Source organism: Myotis lucifugus, unplaced genomic scaffold (assembly GCF_000147115.1).
Source record: "Myotis lucifugus unplaced genomic scaffold, Myoluc2.0 scaffold_78, whole genome shotgun sequence".
Classification (NCBI taxonomy): domain Eukaryota; kingdom Metazoa; phylum Chordata; class Mammalia; order Chiroptera; family Vespertilionidae; genus Myotis; species Myotis lucifugus.
Genome location: NW_005871126.1, coordinates 847,275 through 872,159, shown reverse-complemented (window position 1 = coordinate 872,159; position 24,885 = coordinate 847,275). Strand labels below are relative to the sequence as shown.

At 41.4% G+C, this 24,885-nt stretch overlaps 1 protein-coding gene across 1 annotated transcript in view; it reads right to left on the bottom strand.

Moving 5' to 3' along the window:
• BCAT1 (branched chain amino acid transaminase 1) overlaps positions 1–23,914 on the bottom strand; it is an 88,901-nt gene extending 64,987 nt beyond the window's left edge. The window contains exon 1 of the mRNA XM_006090648.3: positions 23,762–23,914. Within this exon, the coding sequence (XP_006090710.1) occupies positions 23,762–23,809 (48 nt within the window). The 5' untranslated portion in view covers positions 23,810–23,914. The remainder of the gene's footprint in view (positions 1–23,761) is intronic.
• Between the last annotated feature and the right edge of the window lie 971 nt (positions 23,915–24,885).

Genomic DNA, 24,885 nt, shown 5'->3' with positions numbered 1-24,885 from the left:
TAGCTATAATTATTACAGTGCAGATTTAAATTAGATCTGAAGGGTTTTTGTTTTGAGAAAATTTGGCATCTATTAAACTTAAATTATTTATGATTTTTAGTGAGAAGAAAGGATTCAGATACTTCACCTCTCTATAAATTTGTGCTATGGCTTCATTACAACCCTGCTGCCCAGCTGGGTTCTAAGTGGTAGTTTGACCTTAGATGCTCCAAAAATCCTCTTGGCAATGTGACCACCCCAGATGGCCAGCACTTCTCCCATTGTACTAGGAGGTCCACTAGCTTTTGCTGGAGCAACATACAGAAAAAGCCATCTTCCTCTGGGGTTCCTTCAACATTTGGATTTGGTGCAGTCTCAAGTGAGTTATAACCCACTTCCTCAAAGAGTCTGGTTAATGTATATCTCTATTTTAAAAAATTGGTTTGGAGGCTCTTTCTCACTAGTAATGGCATCCATTTCCCCCCACTATAAGCAAGCCCAGTATATGACAGTCTTAATATACAAAACAGATATATCACAGGATTTCTAATATGCAAATGAATTGCCACAAATGGCTTTTAAATAGTAAACTCACTTTGTGCATGAGTGTAATTACTTTATAAAGTAAAAAATAGATCTTGTAAATGTATAATAATGTAATCACCGATTATATAAAAATAGGCTCAACAGTAAAGAACTATGTTTCTCCCTACCAGTCTATCTTCTGCTGGAGAAAAAGAAGATTTTGCCAGGCTGGCATGGCTCAATGGTTGAGTATCAACCTATGAACCAGGAGGTCATGGTTGGATTCCGATTCCCAGTCAGGGCACATGCCCAGGTTGCAGGCTTGATCCCCAGTGTAGAGAGTGCAGGAGGCAGCCAACCAATGATTCCCTCTCATCATTGATGTTTCTGTCTTTCTCTCCCTCACCCTTCCTCTCTGAAATCAATAAAACTATATTTTAAAAAAAAGAAAAAGGTTTTAGAATTGTGAGCATATGTATGTGTGTTTTATGTTTACATGTTTTATCCCACAGTGATTCCAGCTACTTCAAACTATCAGGATAATACCCTATTTGGTCATTAGTTATTTCTGATGAAATAAAAGATGCTATGACAGATCTAAATTGCAATTCATCATCATATAACTTTTTAAAGCAGTCAGCGGTAAACAGTAAGTAAGGGTTAGTAATAGGAAGTTTGGGAGTGCCCTCGGCGGTCCCGGATATGTCTCTTGCTTCAACAGTGTTTGACGGAACAGATCCAGGGACGCCCCTTCTCCCAGCCTCCAGCCACTCTCCTGCGTCTCATCCAGTCACCACCTTCAGAACCACCTATGGGACCAGCCAACACACCATTTTTTGTGTGTTTTTTTCTACCTTAATTCCTTATTACTCCCAAATTCATCAGAATTATTCCACCGAGGTGGAGGCTGCGGTCAACTGCCTGGCCAGCCTGTACCTGCGGGCCTCCTGCACCTACCTCTCTCTGGGCTTCTATTTCAACCGCGAAGATGTGGCTCATTTATCCGAGAGTTGCCAGAGAAGAAGTGCAAGGGCGCTGATCGCTTCTTAAAGTTGCAAAACCAGTGCTATGGCTGCATTCTCTTCAGGACGTGCTGAGGCCTCCCAGGATGAGTGGGCAAAACTCAGGGCCATGGAAGCCGCTCTGGCCTTGGAGAGGAGCCTGAACCAGGCCCTTTTGGAGCTGCAGGCCCTGGGTTCTACCCGCACAGAACCTCATCCTGTGACTCCTAGAGAATCACTTCCTGGGTGAGGAGATTAAACTCATCAAGAAGATGAGTGACACCTGACTCACGTCCGCAGGCTGGCTGGCCTGGGCGAGTATCTCTTCAAAAGGCTCATCCTCAAGCACGACTAGGAGCCTGTGGACCCCAGAGGCCTTTGAGAGGCCCCTCTGCATCCCCTGGTGTCTGGCTTTTACCTGAGCCTCTTCCCAAAACTACTAGCCATTCTTTTAACCACCCTGAAGCCCTCTCCCATGCATCGGACCAAATGAAACAATAAAGCTTGAAACAATAAAGCTTTTTGCAGAAAAAAAAAAAAAAAGAGAGAGAAAAAAAATAGTAAGTTTGAGAAATATAAGATAAAGGAGACTAATGAGAACTAATTTAGGGAGATAGTACGAGGATTATTAAAGAACTTGTATGCCAATAACCCAAAAAATAGGAGCAGACAATGAAGGGCCCTCTTTTGGGTTGCAGACTTCTCATCATGTCCTCAAGGGATCTCTCTAAAACCCCATTCTCCCCTCATCATGTCTTAAATATGCGAGCATTAATGGACAGTTCCCGAGGAGGGATAACTCTATCAATGTGAGACTGTTCTAAACCTGGAGCCACAGAGCCCAGAGCCAGTATGGCCTTGGACTTCTGCCTTGAACAAGTGTGATCTGTACTTTCCTTGTAAGCCAGCTTTCAGGCAGTACACTGCTTTCGGTGTTCAGGCATGTTACCTACCAGCTGGTATGTATTCTCAATGGCTTGCTCTCTTGATCATAAGAGATATCACATACCTTGGAGAGCTTTGTACTCTTTAATAAGGCATTCAGCAACATTCCTCCGCCTCAAGGCAGTCAAAGGATAAACTTTGTAAAGAAAATAGTTGTAGTGGGAGCAAAGTTTATGTGCTGTATCTTTGGTGCATTTTGTTTTACTAGCTTCCACTAGTCACAACTTAATAAACTACCGTAAAGTTCCTCTCTAATTCCACTCCATGCCCCTTCCTCACTTCTGCAACTTTCAGCCTTTAGAATAGGTCATGTGTACTATTCTACAGGCTTCCAGGCGCACATCAAAGGGTAGCATGAAGAAAAGGAAAGGGAAACAACCTTAGTTTGTTCAGGCTACTATATCAAAACGGGCAAGGCACCATATAGACAGCAAACATTTATTTCTCACAGTTCTGCAGGCTGGGTCATGATGCTGGCATGCCTAATGGGGGTCCTCTTTTGGGTTGCAGACTTTTTGTTACATCCTCAGTGAAAGGAGGGGTGAATTATCTCTCGGGAGCCTCTTTTAGGAGGCACTAATCCTACTCCTGAGGGACTAGTCACTCCCAAAGGCCCCACTTCCTCAAACCATCACATTTGGGAGTTAGGATTCAACATGTGAATTTTGACCAAACAAACAAAAATAATTTATTTCATGTCTGTTAAGTGAAGAAACTAATACACACACACACACACACACACACACACACACTTTAGTGAAAGAACCAGGGGTCTTTATAAGCTGGCATGTGAACCTGTTTTCATCAAATGTGTCATCCAAGATTTGAGAGTCAATTTACTTGAGCAGATATGTCAGTATTACTCTGACAAAAAGACAGGAGCATGAACACATAAACACAAGATGTTCTTTATATGAACATACTCCAGAATAACAATCACCCTCTATCAAATGCATCCTACATCGGGCCCTTCATTCCACACATGTTTCATAATCATCACACCACTTATAAGGTAGATATTATTATCATCAACCTCATCTGACAGATTAGAAAATTGGCCACAGTGCTCACAGCTAAGATTTATTTGACACAAGGCAAATCAGGGAAAAGGTAAATGGGACGAAGTCCAGAGGAAACTAGATACAAGCTTCCAGGAATCCTCTCTCTGTAGTCATGCTCTTCATTCCTCCACCAACAAGTTAAAACAACACATGCAAAATGTTGTCTACCATAGAAGCTCATTAGAGATTCAGTGCTCAGGTTTTTATTGGGGGGGGCTGGTCATGAAGGCACCCTATACCTAGCACATACCAAAATTTCCGACTCCCAGAACAGAAGCAGATGTTCAACAGAAACCACATTGTTTGTATAAATAGTTTAGACACAGTGAGCCACTCTTATCAGGGAATTGTGGGAACCCCCTAGAAACCTAAATTCCCAGACACCAACCAGGGGCCAGCCTTGCAGCAGACCTTTGCAAGCCTAGCAGTCTCAGGTGTACTATGTTAACTTTTTTCTGCATAGGAGTAGACTGAGCGGATGTTTTGTGCTGGTCTCAGTCTATCAAAAGTAATGCTATTGGCTAGAAATGCCTGCGGGTCACTCAACTGGGCCCAGTAAGCTTCCCACTTACATCTCTTCTTTCTAAACCAGTGGTTCTCAACCTTCCTAATGCCGCAACCCTTTAATACAGTTCCTCATGTTGTGGTGACCCCCAACCATAAAATTATTTTTATTGCTACTTCATAACTATAATTTTGCTACTGTTATGAATCGTAATGTAAATATCTGATATGCAGGTTGTATTTTCATTGTTACAAATTGAACATAATTAAAGCATAGTGATTAATCACAAAAACAATATGTAATTATATATGTGTTTTCCGATAGTCTTAGGTGACCCCTGTGAAAGGGTCGTTCGACCCCCAAAGGGGTCTCGACCCACAGGTTGAGAACCGCTGCGCTAGAGCATGTAGCCTTGGTGTGTGGAAGGCTATACCACCAGTCTCCATGCCCACCCAGCACAGCCAGGTAACTATTCTTTCCTAACTGCGGCAGGACACAGCAGGTTTATTCACTGGAGAGATGAGCCACAAGAGATCCAGGCTTCAGGAAATCTAAACACTGTTTTCGGGGAGATTAAGTGGTGAAATATCTAATCTCCTACCCCTGATGGGACCACAGAACAAAGGTAGGAAGTCCTATGCAGGTTGGGTGATTCTTCCTGCAAAATTAATAACACCCTAAGTGAGGACATAGAGTTATAAAACATTTAGGAGTCCTCCAACAAAATGGCCTAGTCACTTCTATGTAGACAGACATGAGCAGAGCAAGGACCATGGGCCAGGTACAGGAGGTCACCAGGGCAGAAAGCCCCAGGTGCCTAGCTGTGGAGGGCCTCCTGGGAGGCACCTAGGCATTTTCTTATAATTATTGTCAGCTGAACTCAGAGCATGGGCAGCCACGCCCTGGGAACATGCTTCCCCAATAAGGCTGGACATGTTAATCAGGCAGGGGTGGAACTAGATATATAAATCTAGGCCTTTAAAATGAACCTGCTGTGTGGCTCAGGCCACTTTGCCGCCTCTCCATCAGAGAGGATGGCGCCCAGCTGGCCCCAGCTTAAAATCTATTTCTGCATCTTGGTCTTTCTTTAATTTCTTAATCCCCAGCTCCTCCACTCAGCAAATGGACTGTTTCCTTTTCCATGCGGGACATGGAAAAGAGAGAAACAGCCCCCCACACCTAGCAACAGACAATTGTAAGGTCACCCCCAGGGTGACTTTTCTCCCCTAGATTTCAATGATCATTCAATTAAGACCAGGATGCCCTGGACCTTTCCTCCCTAGAGATAACACCTATGCCTCAATTCTTAGGACCAGCTACACCCCCCTGCCTTGGTGCCAGCCATTCAATCAGTGGAGAACTAGACCCTGACCGTGATGACCAGAACTGTGAGCCGAGGTGTTTTCCCCAGGGTCGTATCTCTCGATGCCAAAGAATGATCTCCATGGACCAAAAGATTTAAGCAAAAGTGTGGAAAATTTATTACAAGCAGATTCAGACTCCCCTCAAGGGGAAGGGGCCCAATAATGGGCTGCCCGTTAAAGCATTATAGTCCAGGGGTATATATTTGCTACAAGCCTGCTTCCATATCTATCTGTGTCGTCACCTGATTGATTCCCTCAATTGTTTCTGCCAAGCAATGGATCTGAACTTTCCCTGTTTTTATGTGTTCTTTCTCTGTTCCCATGCTGAACTTTCTCTGTTTCTATGTGTTAGTACACCTTATTGTTGCAGGCCCTCCCTTGGTTTCCCATGCCTCCCGCTTTGAGTCCAGAAACATTTTATTATTTCTGCCTGGTTGGTTTCTGTGATTAGGCTGCTCAAACTGCCCTGTCTACCCCTGCCTATGTTCCACCTGCCTTTGTTTTCCACTGGACCCCTGCTCTGTCTGCCTGAGTTTCATGTTAACCCTCTCAAAAGGACACACCTGGAAAGCTGCTGAATATTCTATTGAGATCTTCCCCTGGTGCCTCTCCTAAAATCTCAATCCTTAAAACCCTAGGATAGAGGAACCAGTGCCTCTCCCTCCCCCCTCCCTGCCCCAGGCACCTTACCATTAGCTTCCTCACTCCCCAGCTCCCAAGGCCCTTCCTTTACCTCCCTAACTCGTTTCCTAAGCCCATTTCTTCGAGGAATTACTTTTTCTACCTCTGTGATTTACCAAATGAATGTTCTCTTACAGTTTGGGTCTTGGCTCTGAATTCTTTCCTAGCCAGAACCCAAGTACCAGGGTTGCTGAATCCAGGTCTGGTCTGACCCCACCAGTTAGATGCCTTGTGCCATTCCCGCTATCTACAGCATCACGTTGCCGGAGTCCATTCATTGTCTTCACTAGCTGAGTTTAGACAGACCCCCAAAAGCTAGTAACCTTTGAAGTCCTAGCAAAGGTCAGAACTGTGCACCACCCAGTTAATCTAGGAACCACCCAGTTAATTTAGGTAATAATAGTTGAAGCATCATCCCCACCTTAGTTCACTTAATTCCTTAGATACTTATGTAGATCCTTGTTGATTATTGTTGATCAGATACTCTGCCTATTCCTGGAAATCATCTACTGATGAGCTAATCAGATACTTTGTCTATTCCTGGAAATTGTCTGCTGATCTGTGTGTCATTGAAACCTTCATACCCTAAGGGCTACTCCAGATCAATAAAAGATTGGAGCAGCCTGAGCATGGGAGGAAGTCCTTCGGGACTTGCCAGCCTGGTCCCCGATATTGCAAAATTATCTCATGTCATTTCTCTCTCATTTGTGTGCGGCCCCTCTTTCAGATACCGAACCCTACTCCACGCAGAACGTGGAGGGAGTGTTACTCGACATCACGTAACAATGAAACAACCAGAGGAACAAAGTGTATGTACAGAGTTTACTATAGGCTTCTTAGAGGCCCACTCTTAAATATAATGGATTGATGTATAGTACAGAATAGGGAACATAGCAATATTGTAATAACTATGTATGGTGCCAGGTGGGTACTGGAAACATCAGGGGGATCACTTTGTAAAGTACATGATTGTCTACCACTATGCTGTACACCTGAAACTACTACAAAATAATGCTGAATGTAAACTGGACTGAAAAATAAAATTTAAAAGACACATATATGTGTATATAAATGGATCAACACAAGTCACCAGCTAGTCGGGGAAAGCCTCCACCATGAAATGTACCACCTCCCAAAAGAAACAGAAACAAAGAGATGTGGGGGAGGGACAGTGCAAAGAACAGGAGAAAACAGTTTTAATTATAATTATTTTCCTCAGAAATATAGGTTTTAATTGTAATTAATGTGTTCAGAAATATAGGGAAGTTACTTCATCCATGAAACAAGAACATGATCATTTTAAAAAGAGAATTTTAAAAGCTCTTAGAAATATGGAGGCTAACATTTTAAATGAAAGAAAAAGGCTGGAATATACATAGGTAAAATCTTCCCCCTGAGACGGGCAAGCAAGCAAGGACAGATGAAGCAGGGAACCTGAGACAGTTAAATGGCCAAGCAGTTTACAGCCATCTTAAAATTGCAAAATCTTATCTTCCCTAACCAAGGACACTTAGGAGTAAATGGTTCACACTTCTCCCCACCAGAGGATAAATAGCTTAAATTACCCTACTCAGGGAGATAGATAGCAGAAATCCAATTACTGTCATGTGTTCCAACCACACCAAAGGGTGGATGAAGTCAGGGGAATAAATCTCATTTTAAATTACCAGCATAAAGCTGATGACTATTCTATTGAGATCCTCCCATAAGACCTCCCCTACACTCCCAGCCTTTAAAACCCTCAAGAGGAAGGACCAAGGCATGTTCTCCCTCTAGGGAGCAAGTCAGAGTCTTTCCCTTCCCCCTCATCTCCCCGCCCCCCTCCCCCACCCCCATGTGTCACCTTTGCCTTTCTCCTAAGCTCCAGGGCCCTTCTTTAGCTTCTATATCTTGTTTCCTGAGCCCACACAGCCCAGATGGCTCATTCTACTACCTCTGTAACTTTCTAAATAAACTTTCTCTTATAACTTGAGTTCTTGGCTCAGAATTATTTCATTGCCAAACTCAAGAACTGAGGTCCAGTTTCACTGCCAACTCCACCAGTAACACCCCAACCCAGAAAATTGAACACAATGAGAGAAAAATATTTTAAATTACAGGATCAATCAAGGAGGTCTAACATTAAGCTAATAGGAGTTTAAGAAAAACAATAACAACAAACACCAAAAAGACAAAAGAAGAAATTATCAAAGATATATGACCAGAAAATTTTCTAGGATGAATGACTAAGGACTCATGTTACCATCAAACTTTCAAACACTAACCTAAAAAGAGATGCTGAATGGATCAAGAAAGAACAGAAAACAGGTCACAGGTAAAAAAGATGTGAAATAAGTGTGTTCTTGGATTTCTCATTAGTGACGCACAGGAAACTAGAAAACAATAAAGCCATTCCTTTAAAATTCTGATGAAAAATCATTTCTAACCTAGAAGGCTATTCACAAATATCAAACTAGTCTGATAGTAGAACAAAAGTATTTCAGGCATGCAAGAATCAAAATATTTACCTCTCATGCACTCTTTATTTGGTGACTATTGCAGGAAATGCTCCACATGAAGGAGGAAGTAAACTAAGGAAGAGGAAGCCGCAAGACTCAGAAATCTGGAGACATAATAAAGAGGATAATAGGTGGCAAGGAGAAGTCTTAGAAAGACAATTTGCAGCTGGCCTGGAAAGAAACCAGGACAAATTGGAACAAGAACAAGAAAAGTAGCAGGAAAAACAAAAACAAAAACAGTACAGGAGGAAAAACAAAAAACTAACAGATAAGTGGACATATTTGACCTACGCAAAATTATATTGAGGCTACTAGATAGTTGGGAAGAATTCACAATAAATACATAGTAAAGTAAGCAAATGGAAGAAAAGAATGAATAATTAACTAAGAAAAACTGAATGTTGAGCAAGAAAAGAAATGTAACCATTGTGTATGATAGGTCCTCCCTTCCCCCAACTGGTGGGCGAAGTATGACGTAACCTGCAGCTCGGAAATACCTGAGTGACTAACCATGTACCTTATATGATCTATACATTGAACCACCAATCAACACCTGCCAAATACCCTAAGCCCTTGTTCCTATATGGACAATACATTAAGCCACCAATCAGCGCGCACCAAGTACACTAAGCCCCCATTCCTTCCCATTCCCCCCCTCAAAACTAGTGCCCACCTCTGCAGGGGTTGCTGTTCTCCCCTTGCTAGACAGCCCAGCAGGTCTCTTTCCCTAACAAAGCCTGTAATCCCGGTTTTCGGCTCCCTACTGGTCTCTCAGTGTACTACTTGACTCAGCAGTGAATTTCAAAAATTTCCATCTGCTTCTCCAAACTCTCCAGGGAAATCCCACTGCACTCGGAATAAAATCTATACTCCTTAACATGGTCTAAAGGAGATTTTAGGATGTGGCGACTCCTGCAATTTTTCCCTTTACTCACTAAACCCCTGGAAGTCTCATTTGCTGCTTCCTATACAAGGAACACTACCTCCAGATCACTCTGAAGGGTTTTGGTTTTCTTTGTATTTTGATGGTGGTACTCAGGTCTTAGTTTACCTTTCTGTGAAGCTTTTCCTGACCAGCCAGTATGAATTAGTGCCAGCTTTCCCTCAATTCTGCCACTGCTATATATTTTATATCATTTTATTTTTAATATTTTATTTTCTTCCTGTTGCATCACTGCTGGAAGCCAATTCCAGCATGTCAGCAGGGCTGAATCATCTGGAGATGGCTGAAGGCATTTCCCCAAACCTGAAAAGTATGCATAAGATGATTGCTTACTGCCAGACAGCTGAGGGCATTTCAATCTACATGTTATTGCCTCCTACTGGCCAAACACCTGAACAGCCATAGGCAATTTCCCCAATCTGACAATGGATTCTGTATACCAAACCTTACCTTTTGATGTGTATATCTACCTTGCCTAGGACAATTTGTGTTAATAAATAGCAAGGGGTCCTGAGAAAAGGGAGAACTTAGTTCCTTTAGCTAAGTCTTCTCTGACTCCCCATAATGCCTTCCAAAATTATGTTTCGTCTCTGGACTCTAATCAATTTACACACAGCGCCTTCTCCAGATTCCTGAACCCTTCTAGATGCTGAATTAAGACCACCGGCATTACATCACTAATGGAAATATTTTGTTACTACAGTCATGCATCATTTAACAACAGGGATATATTCTGAGAAATGCACTGATAGGTGATTTCATTGGCCTGCGAATCTCACAGAGTACACACATCTAGATGGTATAGCCGACTACACAGTGGATTTTCCTCTACCCTTTTGGGTTCTTGAATGACACATCCTGCAGTGCAATGTGACCAGAATGTCATTATGCAACACATGAGTGTATATAAGAGTACATTGTGGCAATATTAGTTAATATTTATGTAGTACTTATTTGGACCGGGCATTGTTCTTTACATTTGTTATTTTATATAATCCTCACAGCATTCCTATGAGGTAAGTATTATTACTACCAACAATCTATAGTATATATAAAAGGCTAACGTGCAAAGTGTCCCCTCGGGAGTTCAACAGGAAGACTGGGAGTTCGATCGCTCGCTATGACATGCGTTGACTACCGTGGGGCGGCATGGAACGAAGGAAGGCCCTGTCCAGCAGCTTGCAGCTGGGGAAGGAAGGCCCCGGATGCAGCTGGAAGGCCCTAATCACCGGCCAGGCTAGGGACCCTACCTGTGCATGAATTTTGTGCACCGGGCCTCTAGTTTATAGATAAGGAAACTGAGCAAAGCTGGGATTCACACCCTGCCCCAGTTTGTGCTGAAACCACATGGCCTTTCCTTGCAAATGTCATGAGAACAGAGAATTTACCTCCTCTTCATTCTTGTAGCCTCAAGATCTTACGAAGTTACTGATGCTTACATGGTAATTATTCTTCAAATATTTGCTCAGTAAATACATTACAGCAATCAGAGGTCATCATCCCAAGGGAAATGAAAAGAAGGGGAGACTACTTATCCTCCTTTGCTATTAGATGTACCAGTGAACACGTCTCAGCTTTGTCTGCCTTTCAGTACTAGCTACTCTGGTTCTTCTCGTTTTACAGTCTCTTGACCAAGTTATTTCTGCCTTTATAGGCTTCAGGTCATTATGCTGCTTTAGCACTTGTCCACTACCCAGTGACTGGAGTACATGATGGTCCCACTCTCTGGGCTGTCCCCAAGGAGAAATGAGTATAGTGGTGATTTTCCCATGGACCAAGTGGAACCAGTAAGTTTCCTAAAGAATACCAGAAGACTCATTGAGTAGTGGTGTTGGAAAGAGCAGAAAGCCATGGACTACCCCTCACTGGATCCTTAGTATAAATTATTGCTGATGTGTATAAGCAAAAGAAAAGGGAAATAAGTTAATTAGCAGAAAACTTTTTTTTTTTTTTTTTTTTTTTTTTTTTTTTTTTTTTAATATATTTTATTTATCCCCAAGGAGAAATGAGTATAGTGGTGATTTTCCCATGGACCAAGTGGAACCAGTAAGTTTCCTAAAGAATACCAGAAGACTCATTGAGTAGTGGTGTTGGAAAGAGCAGAAAGCCATGGACTACTCCTCACTGGATCCTTAGTATAAATTGTTGCTGATGTGTATAAGCAAAAGAAAAGGGAAATAAGTTAATTACCAGAAAACTTTTAAATAGTGAACATAGTAGGAGGAAGAATCTTGACAGAAGATTTGGAAAATCTTAGTTCCTAATGAATAGAATTGAAAGTTAGAAAAATAAGGTCAAAAGAACAATCCTTCTTTGGCAGAAGTAAATGCCTAAAATGACCTAATAGATTTTTCCTTTCAAAATTTTAGTATTCAGTGAACAGTGCCTCTGAGTGCCTCTTTTGTTGGATTTGTTTGTCAGTGTATGCATTAATTAGTTTGCTTAAAAACAGCATTGTTTGCAACAAAAGAAAACCATGTTTACCAGTACTAGAATTGGTTAACATCCCCAGACACATGACTTTGTTCTATAGTGTAAGTCAGTTCCTTGGGATATAACATGGCTGTTTCCTTTACCTATTGCCTAATCTAAAAACGGTGATGATTTAGCAGACTGGCATTACTGGTTTTGTTTCTTATAATCTTCATGATATTCAGTTCATATTGCTTTGGTATTCAGTTCATATTGTTATGTTGCAGCTTTTTGTATGAACTTTCCCAGAAATAATTACAATTTATGCTTACAGTCGCTGTACAGTTTCACCACTGACATTCTTTAAAAATCAATGAGAAAATAGCAGCTCTATAAGATGAGTTTGGCAATAGGCATCACAATTTACTGTTCACTATTTTTTATAAGCCTCTATCTTTTAGGAGTCAATTGGATTCCAAACAAATCCAGACATGGAAAAATGTACCTGCTGTTCAAAAACAAGTATAAAACAAAAAAATAGCTTCCCAGACAAGAAAAAGTTGAAGGAGTTCATCACCACCAAACCAATATTACAAGAAATATTAAAGGGACTTCTTTAAGAAGAAAATTAAAAAATATGAGTAAGAAAACAGCACAAAGAAAAAAATTCTCACTGAAAAAGGCAAACACATAATAAAAGCAGTGGTTCAACCAATACTAAAGCTAGTACAAAGGTCACAAGGCAAAAGTAGGAAGATCATGTTAATTACAATTATCTCTTTTTAAGAGATACATACAAAAACATACAAGAAGTAAAAAAATAATAATGACAAAAACATAAACACAGAGGGAGTCAGTAAAAATGGTAGTGTTTTTAGAATGTGTTCGAATTTAAGTGACCATCAACTTAAAATAGACTGTTAAAACATAGCTTGATATACACTGAGTGGCCAGATTATTATGACTACCTGACATTTGTAGGCAAATTAGCTATAATTTTGCGCTGAAGTTGCTAGAGGGCCAGGCCATTATCAATAGGGAAGCAGGTTGTTTACCACGACAGTAGAAGTGATGTTTTTTCTGAAGATATGGGTAAACAACATGATTTAACAGCCATTAAACATGGAATATATATATATGTGTGTATATATATATATGTATATATATATATATACACATACATACAGTATATGAAACACATGTTAACCACAAACCAAAAATCTACAAGAAATAAAAGAAAGAAATCCAAACACAGCCCTACAAAAAGGCATCAACATATAAGAAAAGAGAGCAAGAGAATAAGAAAGAGAGAACTACAAAAACAATAGGAAACAATAATATAACAATAACTACATACCTATTAATAATTACTTTAAATGTAAATGAAGTAAATGTTCTAATCAAAATACAAATGGACAAAAAAAGTTGTAGATATCTACAATGGAATATTACTTGGCCATAAAAAGAATGGATTTTTACCACTTATGACAACATGGAGGTACCTAGAGGGTTTTATGCTGAGTGAAATAAGTCAGACAGAGAAAGACAAATACTAAGTGATTTCGCTTATATGTACAATATAAAATATAAAATAAATGAACAGAACGGAAACAGACTCATAGATACAGAGAACAAACTGATGGTTGCCAGAGTGGAGGGGAGTTGGGGGTGCTAAGTGAAAAAGGTGAATGGATTAAGAAGTACAAATTGGTAGTCACAAAACAGTCATGAGTGTAAAATACGACATAGGGAATGTAGTCAATAATATTGTAATAACTACATATGGTGTCAGGTAGGTGCAAAAAATATCAGTTATATAAATGGCTAAGCACTATATTGTATACCTGAAACTGATATAATATTGAATGTCAACTGTAATCTATAATAATAAAAGCACAATATGCTAATTAGACTGGATGTCCTTCCAGACGAAGCCGGGGCTGTGAGGGAAGCCCAGGTCCCAGGTACCTGCTGGCAGCCAGACGGAAGCCTGGGTCCCAGGTGCCAGAGGGAAGACAGTGCCGGCAGCCGGAGGAAGGAAAGCCTACTCTTGCATGAATTTCATGCATCGGGCCTCTAATTGAGAAATAATACTTTAATGAAAAGAAAAAAAGTCTATATCTAGAAGTATGGGAATAGGTAGTTGATGTAGCTCAATTAATACTGTAAAGCACCATTAAAAGTGCAAGGTTTATGCAGAGGAACTATAAGTACAGAGAGATTACACGATATGATAAATATCTTATTTCCTGACTTCAAAAGTTTACCCTACCCTGACCTTCCCATCTTCCACCCATATTCATTCCACTGTAAAATATAGTCTGTGTTCTAAACAAAATACCTGGGAATGAGTGAACCTCATGATGAGTGGCATCATGGAAGGTATAGATGGAGAAGATGTATAAACAGGGAGGAAGGAGTTAGAAACAAACATATGGAAATGTGGAAACTCATTTTAGTAATACTAAATCCTCCATTAAGACCATACAGGAGGATAGAGAAAACCAAGATGGCCACATAGGTAAACACCTGAAATTGCTGCCTCACACAACCACTTCAAAAATACAACTAAAAGACAAAACGGACATCATCCAGAACCACAGGAAGGCTGGCTGAGTGGAAATTCTACAACTAGAAGGAAAGAGAAAAGCACACTGAGACTCAGGAGGTGCAGAAGTAAAGTGCAGAGGTACGGAGGCACGCACAGAAAGGGCTGGCAACTGAGGACACAGTTGTCTTTTTCAATCGGGAGGGAGGCACAAGCTCCCAACTGCTCTGAACTCTAGTTCCGGGTGAGTCTCTGGGGACCCAGACTCATACGAGGAGAAAATGGACTGTGTGGCAGCGGTTGGAACTCAAGGGCAGCTTTCTCTCAGAGGTGCTTGCAGTGATTACCTCCAGACACTGAGACCCAGGGCCTCTTAGGGCAGGGCTGAGGATCAGCCATAGCTGTTTGCTCCGCCCTGTTGATTCCCTGAGACCCCGCCCCACCCAAGCTGTGTGCAGAGGCTTTTGCATATGAATGGCCTGGCCCTTTGCAATCTAAAATTACCTAACAAACCACAACTGGGTCAGAGAGACCCAGAACATCCGAAAGAAGGCCCAAGGCCCCACAGCAGCTTGCATTGCTTCACAGCTGGGCCTCATCAGGGCACCTCCAAACCCCAAACAAAGAAGAGGAATCTCTCCATAGCTCCTGCTGGGTAGCCACAGGCAGGGGCTAAATTAGCACCTCCTTAGAGATCCAAGAGCCAGTGTACCCAGTGGTCAGAGTGGGACCATCCAGATTACAACTCATCAGATCCATGAGGAAAACACTAAGGGGGAAGACTCAGTGAGCACCAAAGCCCCACCGAAGCAAGTCTTGCCCCAGAAGGGTGTCTCCAGCACAGAAGTTCTCCCACCGTAGACACAGCTGATTCTCACAGCCAATTGGCCTGGAGGTCAATTCCTCCCAGTGATACCTACAACAATCAAGGCTTAACTACAACAAGACTGTGCACAAAGCCCACAAAGGGGTGCACCAAGAGTGTCCACCTCAGGTAATTGGGGAGGCTGAGCCACTGGGCCCTATAGGACACCTAGCGCACAAAGCCACATTGTCAACACAGGGAAGCATAAAAAAAATGCGGAGACAAAGAAACAGGTCACAAATGACAGAAATGGAGGAAAGCAAACTACAGGATATGGAGTTCAAAACCACACTTACAAGGTTTTTCAAGAATTTTCTAGAAACCGCCGATAAATTTAGTGAGACCCTCAAGAAATCTAGTGAGACCCTCGAGGTTATGAAAAAGGACAAACTAGAAATTAAGCATACACTGACTGAAATAAAGAATAATATACAGAGATTCAACAGCAGACAAGAGGATCGCAAGAATCAAGTCAAAGATTTGAAATACGAAGAAGCAAAAAACACCCAACCGGAAAAACAAAAAGAAAAAAGAATCCAAATATATGAAGATAGTGTAAGGAGCCTCTGGGACAACTTCAAGCATACCAACATCCGAATTATGGGGGTGCCAGAAGAAGAGAGAGAGCAAGATATTGAAAACCTATTTGAAGAAATAATGACAGAAAACTTCCCCTACCTGGTGAAAGAAATAGACTTACAAGTCCAGGAAGCACAGAGAACCCCAAACAAGAGAAATCCAAAGAGGACCACACCAAGACACATCATAATTAAAATGCCAAGAGCAAAAGACAAAGAGAGAATCTTAAAAGCAGCAAGAGAAAAACAGTCAGTTACCTACAAGGGAGTACCCATAAGATTGTCAGCTGATTTCTCAATAGAAACTATGCAGGTCAAAAGGGAGTGGCAAGAAATATTCAAAGTGATGAATACCAAGAACCTACAACCAAGATTACTTTACCCCGCAAAGCTATCATTCAGAATTGAAGGTCAGATAAAGAGCTTCACAGATAAGAAAAAGCTAAAGGAGTTCATCACCACCAAACGAGTATTATATGAAATTCTGAAAGGTATCCTTTAAGAAGAAGAAAAAGGTAAAGATAAAAATTATGAACAACAAATACATATCTATCAACAAGTGAATCTAAAAATCAAATGAATAAATAATTTGATGAACAGAATAAACTGGTGAATATAATAGAATCAGGGGCATAGAAAGGCAGTGGACTGACAATTCTCAGGGGGAAAGGGATGTGGGGGTGCAGGAAGAGACTGGAAAAATATCGTACACCTATGGATGAGGACAGTGGAGGGGGTAAGGGCAGAGGGTGGGGTGGGAACTGGGTGGAGGGGAGCTATGGGGGGAAAAAAGAGGAACAACTGTAATAATCTTAACAATAAAGATTTAATTAAAAAAATAAAATAAAAAAGACCATACAGGAATGCATGCACACAGAAGAATGCTGGGAGAATAAATTCGAAAAATGCCTCATGTAGTAAGCTAAATTCAGTAGACACTGAGGGAAGCCACAGAGGTATTTTGAGTGGGGGAATGAAATAATCAAAATAGTTCCTTAGGAAAATTAAGAAAAATTAAGCTTGAGATCAGTTGAGAGAAATTTGAAATAATTCAAGCAAGAAGTGCCCTAGCCAGTTTTGCTCAGTGGAAACAGCCTCAGCCTGCGGACTAAAGGGTCCCGGGTTTGATTCCCAGTCAAGGGCACATACGTTGGTTGCAGGCTCAATTCTAGGCCCTGGTCGGGGCATGTGCAGGAGGCAACCAACTGCTGTGTCTCTCTCACCTAGATATTGTTCTCTCTCTGTCTCTCCCTTCTCCCACCCCACCACTCTCTCTAAAAATCAAAGGAAAAATATCCTTGGGTGAGGATTAACAAATAAAAGAGCATAAATCAGTACTCTAGCAATGGAAATGAGAGCACATACAGATACAGAGAAAATAGAATCCACAGGATATGATACTAATTAAATGTGGGGGCAAGAGAATAAGAAAGAAGTAAAAGATGGCTGGACTTTGGTCAAATATGCACCCTTGCTACAATCAGCTGTGGCTGAGGTGGGGTAACCTGTCAGGAACATAGATAGCCATGTAGGCCTGTCCCTTTGACAGGAACAACAGGTAGGGACATTATCTAAGTCAGAAATGGGAAGGCTAGTCACCCCAAACTACTAAACTCTACTAAGATACTGTATTATCCCTGTTTAACAAAACAACCAGGTGTACACTTCAAAACAAAATTAAAATAAAAAAATTGAGAGTGCAGATTCTGTGAATCAACTCCTATTCTGTGACTATTGCAAGGGATCAAAATGTTCCACTTTAGCATAAGAATCAGTTTGAGCTGAAGGCATTTAACATCCAACAGATGCAGAAGGAAGCCTTCGTGTGGCTTCCTTCTCTGACTAAAAGCAGAAACCTCAGAAATGAGGACTGCCATAAATCTCTCCTGGGGAAGGTTTATGGCTGAAGAAGGCAGAAAGTCAGCAATGAGTTGGACCTTCACTAACAAACCTTGTCCTGCTAGTTTTCCCATATATTTACCCTCCCACAGTTTGCCACCCCTCAAAGCCTAAAGACTTTACCTTCATCTTGTCACTTCTAAACAAAGAAGAAAGTGGTAATTCATGTGATGATTTAAAAAAGAAACAAAAAACAACAACAATAACAACAAAAACTCTTGGTTGCCTTTCTGTTTGAAATAAAGGCAGGTGAGTGGGCTTTTCAATATTCAAAGGGCAGTGTGGATCTCTTGCTTATACTAGTATATTTTTATATTTCCAGTTGACCTCATAGGCAAGAGACAATGGCTCTTTGCTGCTCTAAATAACTAGATTACTTCAGTATTTTCTAACAGTCTTCCATGGACTCCATTGTTTTGATTTTAGTAACACATAATTTAGATATAAAATATTGTGCCTATGAATGTTTGTACATTTTGCTAGGGAGATTTTCCTACTTTTCATAAGATTTACAAAGTGATGTCAGATCCAAGAGTGTCTAGAATCCCTGGTGAGGTGGAAAGAAGACTGGATTAGGAGTAGTGTCCCATTATGCTTTGCTATTTCTTAAGCAATTCTAGTAAGGTTTTGATTTTCATTTTTCCTCATGCGTAAAATGGGGCTAATCATAGCTGCAATGCTTTCCTCATACAAATGTTTTGAGGTTACAACTCAATGTTATATAATTTATATAGAATTTAAACATAGAAAGCATCATTCTCTTAGTTAAGCCAAGAAGTCTTTCTTCAAGCCTGGATGTGTTCTCTTATAAACACCAGAGTTACTAACCTTGAGAGCGTACAGAACATTCACCAACACTGACCACCATGGAATCCCCAAGTAATGCATTATGCTTGCCCATGTAGACTTTATCACTCTACCTTTTGTCTTCAATGTTCAAAGAAACAGTTATTGTGATTCCAGATTCCTGAACCAACATCTAGTAAGTACTACAATCAAAACAATTTAACTTTGAATCTGAATCTGAAAAAAGGAAGTGAAATGCACATGGCAAAACTATCCTTTAATGTGGTGTGGAATTCTAACAAATGCTAAGTGACCATCCTGTGCAAATCCACCCTGGGCCTCAGGCCCAAACTGTGCTGAGTCTTTGTTAGAGACATCTGTGGAATGTTTGGCCTAGAACATCCCAACAGGTGCTCCTCCTGTCTAGATTTATAAGGAGTCAGACATAATTTGAACTCTCAAATTCCGTCCTAAGCTTCTTAGGGCTTCCCTAGGCAAAAAACCAACTATGGTCAAAATAGTTAAAAATGTTTCTCAAACTAAGGGGTAGACTGTAAATGCAACTGGCCAAATATTCAGATCTACATATCAAAATAAAGAACTAATAAGTTGGTTCTTTTTAGATGAAATACAACACTCGTATTAATGGAATTAACTAATTTTACAAGTATTTCACAATTATTCAATCACAAAGAAGCATGTGTCTTTTAGTATGATTTCTCTGGATGATTGCTTTCTGTAGTGTTATTTCTTCTGTTTGTTAAACATTTTTCTCCTTTCCTCTTGACTTTTTTCTATATGTTTGGAGCATGATTATCTCTTTTAAGATTTTCCTTCTCTCATTAACCACTGAACATAAGAAAAATGTTTTGCAAAATTAATTTTTCCCACAAAAAGGTATGGCCTATATGACAATAGGAAAGTGTTTATGTAATGTGCTATCCTGTATTAATGTGGTGATCTAATTCCTAAGTTATTTTAAGGACATAGGTACTCAGTTTCTAGAGGTAATATTATCAGCTTGTGAATTTGAGGGGGCTAGTTGGAAGCATAGATGTTTCAGGGAAGACCAATTCTGCTTTGGCTTTGCATTCACCATTGACATTATGAATCACAGACTACAGCTTATGATAAAAATGTTTGCACATATTTACAAAGTTATGTTTACGAATCAGAGCATTCCCAGTCCTTAATGTTGCATCATTTCAAACATTACAGTTGCACCTCACCTTTATGTCTCGGTTGAATTCTATAGAATCCAACTTTAGAGGCCTTAGTTGAGTGCACTGACATGTATTACCAAACTAGAGGCCTGATGCATGAAATTCCTGCAAGGGGCTTGGCCCCTGCAGCCCAAGAGGCTGCCTCTGCCTCCGTCCCGCCCACCACAGCTTCCTCGGAAGGACATCCGGTCTAATTAGCATATTACGCTTTTACTATAATAGATGGGCTACAGAGGCTCAGGAAAGCCCATCAGCAGGAATGTTTACGGTAAGTCACATTAAATATTTAGCACTTTGGGGCAGCTGTTCAGGGGATAAAGTTACAACAAAAAAAGCTGCTCACATTTACAACTGTAAAGTGAGCAGACTAGTCAGCTTCCTTCTGTGCTCAAAAAGAATGATAGTATCTCACAGAAAGTAGAGGATGCCTGGGATAATCATTTCCATCGTAAAAAGTCCCAGATCCTCACTCTGATATGGTAACGAGATCCCCTTGGGCGGCGTAAGGCTGTGCACGCAATGGGTTTTCACAGGGTGGTGGTTGCCAAGCCTAAAAAGAAACAGAGAAAGCTCTTCTCTTTTCCATCTTCCTACTCCCATTAAGAGGCATTCAAAGAAGCAGACAACATAAAGTCCCAAAAGATATAACCAATCCAAACCTTCAGGATGTCCACAGTTTAGAAACAAGCCTTCACTGATACACAGAAATAGTTTACTAATAAGCCCAGACCTCCCTGGCCTCTATGTTGACATTAGAAATAAAGAACTAAAGGGGAGCAGCATATGCCAGCCAAACAATGTCTGAGTGGCTGCAGACGCAGGAGAGTCTCTGAAAACAGAGAAGTTGCCCTTCTCTTACACTTATAAGGGAAATCTCCATTTGTAAGGGTGTCTCCCTCTCTGTGCCAGAAAGAGAAAGACAACAGAATCTCTAGAAACTCTTACCAATAGAGAAGGCTCCTACTTAAATCTGAATAACAACCTTACCCTTGTTTACTGTGCTTTCTTTAATAACATCCCATAACTTTCCCCCCCAACATTGGTGTTTTATTTTTTTTCGTTAGCTGAAGATGGTCTGTAAAGGGGTAGCTTGGGCCATTTCAGGGAGTCCTTGGTTTTTCTGGGTATCACCCGTGTTTAGTGGAAGTATACATGCTATTAAATTTCTGTTGTTTTTCTCTTATTAATCTGTGTTTTATAACAGGAAATCACAGCCAAGAACCTAGAGGGGTAGAAGTAAATTATTTTTCTTCTCCTGTAAAATTAAAAGGCAGGACCTGAACTAAGGGACAAAATCTAAAATTATGGCCCTAGCCGGTTTTGCTCAGTGGATAGAGCATCGGCCTGTGGAGTAGGGTCCCAGGTCGGATTCTGGTCAAGGACACATGCCTGGGTTACAGGCTCGATCCCCAGTGGGGGGCGTGCAGGAGGCAACCAATCAATGGTTCTCTCTCATCATTGATTATCTATTTCTCTCTCCCTTTCTCTTTGTCTCTGAAATCAATAAAAACATATTTTTAAAAAACTAAAATTGCCGAAACCGGTTTGGCTCAGTGGATAGAGCGTCGGCCTGCGGACTGAGGGGTCCCAGGTTCGATTCCGGTCAAGGGCATGTACCTGGGTTGCGGGCACATCCCCAGTGGGAGATGTGCAGGAGGCAGCTGATTGATGTTTCTCTCTCATCGATGTTTCTAACTCTCTATCTCTCTCCCTTCCTCTCTGTAAAAAATCAATAAAATATATTTAAAAAAAAAAAAAACTAAAATTATGAAAACAATTGAGATGACATACACAGCTATTGAATAAAACCATAATTTGTTTTCAATTCTTAGCACAAACCTCTAAAATAATGAAATGACTACTTTCAACTTTCTTTCATTAAGGTTTTAAATCCATTTCACATAAAGAGACCTTCTTAGTTTCCATGAGCTGACAGGCAAGAGAAATTCTTACATACAAATGGAAAACTTTCTTAACTCTTCTTCCTTTCTCTCCATAGTTCTAAACTCAAATGAAGTTATTCATTACAGAAGCTCACTAGATGAAAGATTGGCTAAAATTAAATTGTCTTTTTTCCCCCCTTTTCCTTTTTTCTGGCCACCACATGTCCCATCAATGCCCTTTACGTAGGTCAGCTCAGGTAGCTCTGTATCTCTGAGCCCTGCCTGCGGGGCCACACCCTGTGCCTGGAATGGGAGCCCCTCTCACATCCAGGCCTCAAGTTCTGCCTCCTTCCTTCACTTACCCAGACAATGACTGTCTTATCTGTCCTTTTAGGGTATGTGTCTTTATAAAATTTCCACCTTATATATCTAGCAAAACATAATATGTACACATCATTTTTATACACGTTATTCAATATATGTACTATTTTTCTTATTCTGTTGCCCATTCTGTGTGTGTCTATCTTAAAATATAAGCTCCTAGGCCAGACCACGTCTTGAGAATTTTCAGAGGACAGAACTTATCATGGTACCATGTGTAAAGAATATTTTAGAAAATAAATTATGATGATAGCAATACTTAGGTAAAAGTAGGAAGGCTTTTGAGATCATAAAAACAAACTTAAAAAAACCTCACGTACCTCTTAGATCACACCTAGAGTACAATCCTTTCTTTCCAGATCTTAGTAATGTTTCAGAAAACAGAACTGAGACCACCAGAAGATACCCTCTAGTTTGCTGCATATAAAATTACCTTGTAAAAGAGACAGTGGTTTTTGAACCCATGTTAAAGGGCCCATGAACTGAGAAAAATGCATCATCAACTACAACTCTATGTAAGAGAGAGAAAAGCTGAAAAAGCAAGGCTGTTTATTCTCGTAATTTTCCCCTTTTACTCATCATAATTTTCCCCTTTTACTCAATAAAAGTGTATTTTCCAGCTGCAATTATACAGACATCAGCAAGCCAGAAATAGAATATCTAACCATAGAAAAAAAAGATTGCTACTGTTTCACTGTGGCTCGTTGGCATGATCTCTTTTTAAAACAAAACAATGTTTCCATTCAGTTCTGCTTAATCTTAGTGGGCACTTTTGTTTGATGAAAAAAGGCACCATTTACTTATTATTTCTTGTAGGTGAGATTGTGGCTAAGCACAGTTGAGAACCACTGGAAGCATGGCTTTATTTCTCCTAAAAGTTCAGACTGCATGAAGGAATCTCTGACTTCCTAGATGTTAGATGGAAGACGAGTTGCCCATCCTTCACTCTCCTTTTAAAAAGCTGCTCTTCAGTTTCCAGTGTCATTGCAAACTTCCCATGGGGTAACCAGGAAAATGGAAGGCGTAGTGTTCATCCCCACCCCTACACCTCAAAAGTTTCCGGAGCTAATTAGCCTTGATTAGTATAAGAATGATAGCCATTAAGGGGCTCAGTCCGTTTCATAAAAGAATGCCCTCAGGTTATAAGATTTGTAACTCCTAAAAGCTTTAATTTTCACAAGGTACAAAGTAAAGGACTTCTTTTCCTAGCGATGAGACAGTGTAACATCCCCCAGCCACCCTCGTCACCTAGTAGTCCATCCCTCCTTCATTAGGTACCCCCAGCCGAAAGCCCCTGTCTACAGCCAGGGACACCCCCAGGCCTCTTCTCCAACGCCCCCCGCCTCCCGTGCATCTTCGACATTGAGAAAAGCTTCCCCTTCCTTTGCAAACTTCGTAACAGGCAGGGAAGGAGCCGCCAGCCGCCTTTTATCTCCTCTCACAAATGCAGCTGTGAAAACGCCTCAAGAGGCACATCCTGTGAGCGGGGGCCAAACAGAAGTCTGAAAAGCATGCAAGGTCCCGTCAGTCCAGCCCCGATTGACAAAGAAGCTATCCCAGCACAGACCACGGCGCTGCATCGTCCGCCCCCTGCCTGCCTGCCGTGTCTTTGAGGAATCGCAGGCTCCATCCACACACACACACACACCTTCTGTAAAATAGAGTCAAAATCGTGAGCCGTTACCTTCATTGTCCCGGCGGCAGTGGGGATGGCTGGAGCTGAGTGGAGCATCTACCCGACGTGTCCCAACCTCGGGGCCTGCTGGGTCGTGGGCTGCGGAGCGTCTGGGGAAGTGGCCGGGTGGTGGCTGCTACACGTGGCGGGGACTGCGGGCCGGCCCTCTCGCCGAGAGATGCTGGCTCCCGGGCTGATTGCATCAGCAGGAAGAGCGGTGAGGGTGTGTTTCCCCCAGACCGCCCCCTGAGGGTAGCTGGCTCCCAGCACGAAACTCCGGATCCCCGGCCCAGCCCTGAGCCTCACCCACCCACCGCTCACTGCTGGGACTTTGCCGGTTCCAGAGCAGAGCACGTTGTAGTCGCTACCACCCAGCACTGCAGCGTTTACGGGGCCCATTCCTTGCTTTACAGTTGCCAGTTGACTTTGGTTCGTGCTACTTGCGTTCCATGTCCCATGGCATGTGCGGTGCAGTGTCCTTCTCTTCCTTTCGCCCTCGGGTACAGCAGCCACTAGACATCCTTTTGGTTTGGGTCTGGTCAGCGGTTCTCAACCTGTGGGTCGCGACCCCTTTTGGGGGTCGAACGACCCTTTCACAGGGGTCGCCTAAGACCATCGGAAAACACATATATAATTACATATTGTTTTTGTGATTAATCACTATGCTTTAATTATGTTCAATTTGTAACAATAAAATTGGGGGTCACCACAACATGAGGAACTGTATTAAAGGGTCGCGACATTAGGAAGGTTGAGAACCACTGGTCTAGATGCATCATTAGCAACAATGCTTTGGGTATTTACTTGTTCTCGGGTCTTCCCCGGGAACCGAGTGCTTTCCAACCTGGGAGTCTCTGAGCAATTCAGTCACCGCCAGCCACGGGTGCCCACGGAGCAGTTGAAAAGTGGCTAGTATGACTTTCCATTTTGAGACTCATGAAAGCTAGAAAAATATGCGTGCTCTATCATTTTATTATTTCCTTATTTATTTATGCTTTTATTTGTAGCCTTCTTTTTTAAGAAGAGGTTTTCATAGATGTAGGACTTTGGTAGAATTTACAGAAAACCTTAGGGGAAGGTGTTATAAAGTCTATAATTTAAAAACTTCAGTGTAGTTGGCAGAATACTACATC